The sequence below is a fragment of the Hordeum vulgare genome, chromosome 5H (assembly GCF_904849725.1).
Source record: "Hordeum vulgare subsp. vulgare chromosome 5H, MorexV3_pseudomolecules_assembly, whole genome shotgun sequence".
Lineage (NCBI taxonomy): Eukaryota > Viridiplantae > Streptophyta > Magnoliopsida > Poales > Poaceae > Hordeum > Hordeum vulgare.
The window spans coordinates 26,953,776-26,957,912 of record NC_058522.1 but is presented as its reverse complement, the minus strand read 5'-3'; the positions used below and the strand labels follow the sequence as shown (position 1 = coordinate 26,957,912).

The 4,137-nt window shown below is 43.0% G+C and overlaps 1 protein-coding gene across 1 annotated transcript; it reads left to right on the top strand.

Moving 5' to 3' along the window:
• The first annotated feature begins 1,199 nt into the window (after positions 1-1,199).
• LOC123395464 (2-oxoglutarate-dependent dioxygenase 19-like) lies at positions 1,200-2,825 on the top strand. The gene is made up of 3 exons (XM_045090469.1): positions 1,200-1,656; positions 1,742-2,314; positions 2,422-2,825. Exons 1-3 carry the CDS (start codon positions 1,363-1,365, stop codon positions 2,704-2,706), a joined length of 1,152 nt encoding a protein of 383 aa, XP_044946404.1. The 5' UTR covers positions 1,200-1,362; the 3' UTR covers positions 2,707-2,825.
• Positions 2,826-4,137: the final 1,312 nt, after the last annotated feature.

The window sequence follows — 4,137 nt, the reverse complement described above, 5'->3', positions numbered from 1 at the left end:
TTCTTCTCTTAATAAAAAGGAATCGCTCCTAACATCGTAAAAATAGATATATGAGCAACTATTCGGAAACAAAGTTGTTGTATGATGCCAAAAGAGAAAGTGGTAGGCTACATGAAACTAGAAACATGCGAGTGTTACAAACTTACGATGCTTGAATCTTATAATTAACTAATTCGAATTTGTGTGGCCAACCATCATATGCTCATTATCGGTGTGCTGTTGAAGTGAATATCAAAATCACAAAGCCAAACTGATACTACTACAAAGGATTACACAATTTGCATAAAAAAACAACAATCTAGACACATCAAGAGGAACAGGGCTAATGGTTGTTCCTCTTGGGTGTGACTAGGAACCCCATCTCAGTAATTCATGAACTGATCCAGTGAAAATTCTGAACATGTCTCTCGTCTGGGCGTATGTGTCCTTAAAATAACATTTCTTACACTTCCTCAGATGGTCCATGATTGTCATAATCCTCATATAAGCATATGCCTCTAGAAGCCGCTTCATCTCAGAACCTACTACATATTTTATCACCCGCCTCAACGTTGAGGCGGGAGCTTCTAATGTACTCCCTCTGTCTCTAAATTCTTGTTTTAAATTTGTCTAGATAAGAATGTATCTAGCCACGTTTTAGTATTTAGATACATTCATTTCTCGACAAACCTAAGACAATAATTTTTGGGATGGAGGGAGTATATTGCCATGCATGTCGTTTTGATGCTTAATGCCAGGAAGAGCTTGATAGCCATTGGCATATTGTGTTACATGCGTGTGCTTGGTACATCAGCATGTCTTTAGAGTATAGGGATCTCTCATGAAGTGGCCTCGTTTGATTGATCGTGTCATAATGCAATGCACGAGCTCCCGATGTCTGTGAAGCCTGTCATGCGGAAATTATGAAGGTGCATCTTATGGTACGTATGAACTATTCATCTCTGAATGCATGCTTATGGTCTCGCTTCTCTTATATAGGCTGGAAAAAGATCGAAATCGCCATCAAATTAATGTGGATGCACTATTTGAATCCTCTCAATTATTCAGAATCTATAGTCAGGGTACTCCAGTTGTTTGGAAATTCATCATAGCTGGTGTGCACAAATAAACATCAATTAATATGGATATTGAAGGAAGTACATGAATTTCTTTCAAAAAAGATGCAATCAAGTTCCTGTAAGTCCAAAACAATCAATGTCACAAAGACATCAACGTGTACGTGTGCTATCTCGGCGTGGATAGAGTCGTACGTGCTCATCTTGACTCACATGTGATGTGAACAGTGGCGATAACTGATACTCAAACCTGGAACGATTCAAAAATATCTCGAGAAGAGCCAAAGCAGCTGAACACTTGCCATGCATGTCCAGCACGGAACCATGTAGAGTACGACGTACAGACAGATGTGGACCAGCAAATGATGCCACGGCAACCAGCTGCGTGACCGGCACCACATCTTTTCCTGTGCTATGCCTCCACTGCCCAATCATGGACATGGACTATCCTCCTCGCTACCCTGGCCAACCGAGCGGAGTGTGCAGTGACGACGGCATCCCCGTCGTCGACTTGGCCGTCCTCGTCAACGGCGATGCCTGGGAACGGGCGCAGGCGATCCGGCACCTCGGCCGGGCGTGCCAAGACTGGGGCTTCTTCATGGTACGATTATACTACTTAGTACTCTTACGTATACGACCCATCAACACATATGTAGATCGACTTTTAAGCCTGGATCTTGATGAAGGTGACCAACCATGGGGTGCCGGAGACTCTCCAGAGCGCGATGATGGACGCGTGCAGGGAGCTGTTCAGCCTGCCGCCGGAGCAGAAGCAGGAGCACCTGGACGCCGGCCCGATGGACCCCGTGCGCGTCGGCACGGGCTTCAACTCCGCCGTCGACGGCGCCAGGTACTGGCGGGACTACGTCAAGATGTTCGCGCACCCTGAGCTCCACTGCCCCGCCAAACCCGAAAGCCTGCGTGGCGTGGCCGCGGAGTACGCGGCGTGCACGAGGGGCCTGCTGCTGGAGCTCACGGCGGCCATCTCCGAGAGCCTGGGGCTCGAGGGCGGCCTCATTGCTCAGCGCCTGGACCTGGCATCCGGCCTCCAGATCCTCGTCGGCAACCATTACCCGCCGTGCGGTGGTGGCCCAGGCGACGATGGGGCCGTCGGTTTGCCGGCTCACTCTGACCACGGCCTCCTCACTCTGCTCTTCCAGAACGGCGTCGATGGCCTTCAGGTCAAGCACGACGGCCGTTGGCTCCTCGCCAAACCCATCCCTGGCTCCTTCTTCGTCATCGCCGGCGATCAGCTGGAGGTGAGGTGACCAATCGATCCACTCTTGTCTTGCCTCTTATAATCTATCTATAGATAACAAGAAAAATATGAACCAGATGCATTGCTCTTACACGCCGCTGCATGCAGATCGTGAGCAATGGAAGGTACAAGGGCGTGCTCCACCGCGCACTGGTCGACCGCGAGCAGGTGAGGATGTCGTGCGTGAGCCTCATCGGACCGTGCCTGGACGCCGTCGTCGAACCCGTCCCGGAGCTGGCAGCGCCACCACTGGGCCTGGAGTTCAGGGGGGTAAAGTACAGGGACTACATGGAACACCAGCAGAGCAACAAGCTCAACGAGAAGGGAGCGCTGGACCTCGTGCGGGTTGCAACGGCAGATACTTACTCACCAGCCCATATATTCTTCAATTAACTGAGCATGATTCTGGAGGTTAAAATCCTGAAGATTCATTGTGTGCTCGAAAATAAATAAAACTCCATGATCATAATGGGATTAACTTATAGTATGAGGAGGTAATATTGTGCTTAAAATTGTCACCGATGTTTACTTTATTGCGTGAACTTGAAAAATACGTCAAACTGCCTCTAGAACTTCACACAAGGGTGCACATACGATGATAATCTCATCCATAAACGTATAACGCGTTGATGTGGTACTATATTTTGACCAGCATGCAATGCGGCATGGGACCCGCTTAGAATAGATGTCTTTCTTTATAAATGTCATCATGGCAATGTGCCCACATATGTCGGCACAAAGCAAAACTAAACAATAAAAATTACAGCCTTTCGGCCTCGAAAAATAAGTAGAATTAGCTTGCAACTCTGCCTCCAAATTTTCTCGTACTCAGCAACGATAAAGACTCTTAATATTCGTCAAGAAGACGTGTTAGTTTGGTTAGAAATTTGTAAAAACTTTGTCAACTATGATCAGAGTAATAAAAATAAATTTTAAATATTTGTGTATCATAGATATTATACTGAAAAATAGCATAACTTATTTATAAATTGTTCAAGTAATTTTTAAAAATATTCACACTTTTATTAATATTTGCTTGTAATAACTTTCACTCGTGACACATATTCATAACTTTTACGTAACTGAAATATAGTCAGATGTAAATATTTATAATAATAAAATAATTTTGAATTTTGCATCGTTATGCAAAAAAATATTAAACAACAAACTTAGGAACTACAAAATGTGCATTCAAATATTTAAATTTTTGTATAATTTAAAATATAATTCTAAATTTTGATTTTTCTTTATGATATTATAAACTATACAAACATTTTTATAACAAGAAATACAATTTAGTTTTTATGATTTGTCTAAAAATAGTACATTAATACTATTTAAAATTACTTGAACATTAGGTAATTAGTTATATTTTATATGTATAATATTTATAACACACTGGCATTTCAACTTTATATTTATTACTATCATTATAATTTACGTACTTTTTGCAAATTTAAGAAAAAAATAACATTGACCGCACTGATTCGAGCCCATTGAAACTATACGGATATGCCTAAAAAACATACGCACCAGCTTGTTTATATAGATATGAAGTTTACACACTTTGTACACCTAATCTTAATTGGAGGGGCGGCTAGCACACGTTGTCCTCTATCCCGTGAAAGCTAGTTCAAATCATTTGTACAACAAATTTTAACTAGGTTTTTCCCTTTGTGCTGACATGTGGGTCCGTTGATCAAAGAGATATATAAAGCACACCCTTTGTTAGAAGTTCCTCTCACGCCATGTGTGCATGCTAATCAAAATGACGCGCCCCGTTAGTGCATTATATGTCATATAGATAGGATTACCACTGTATTT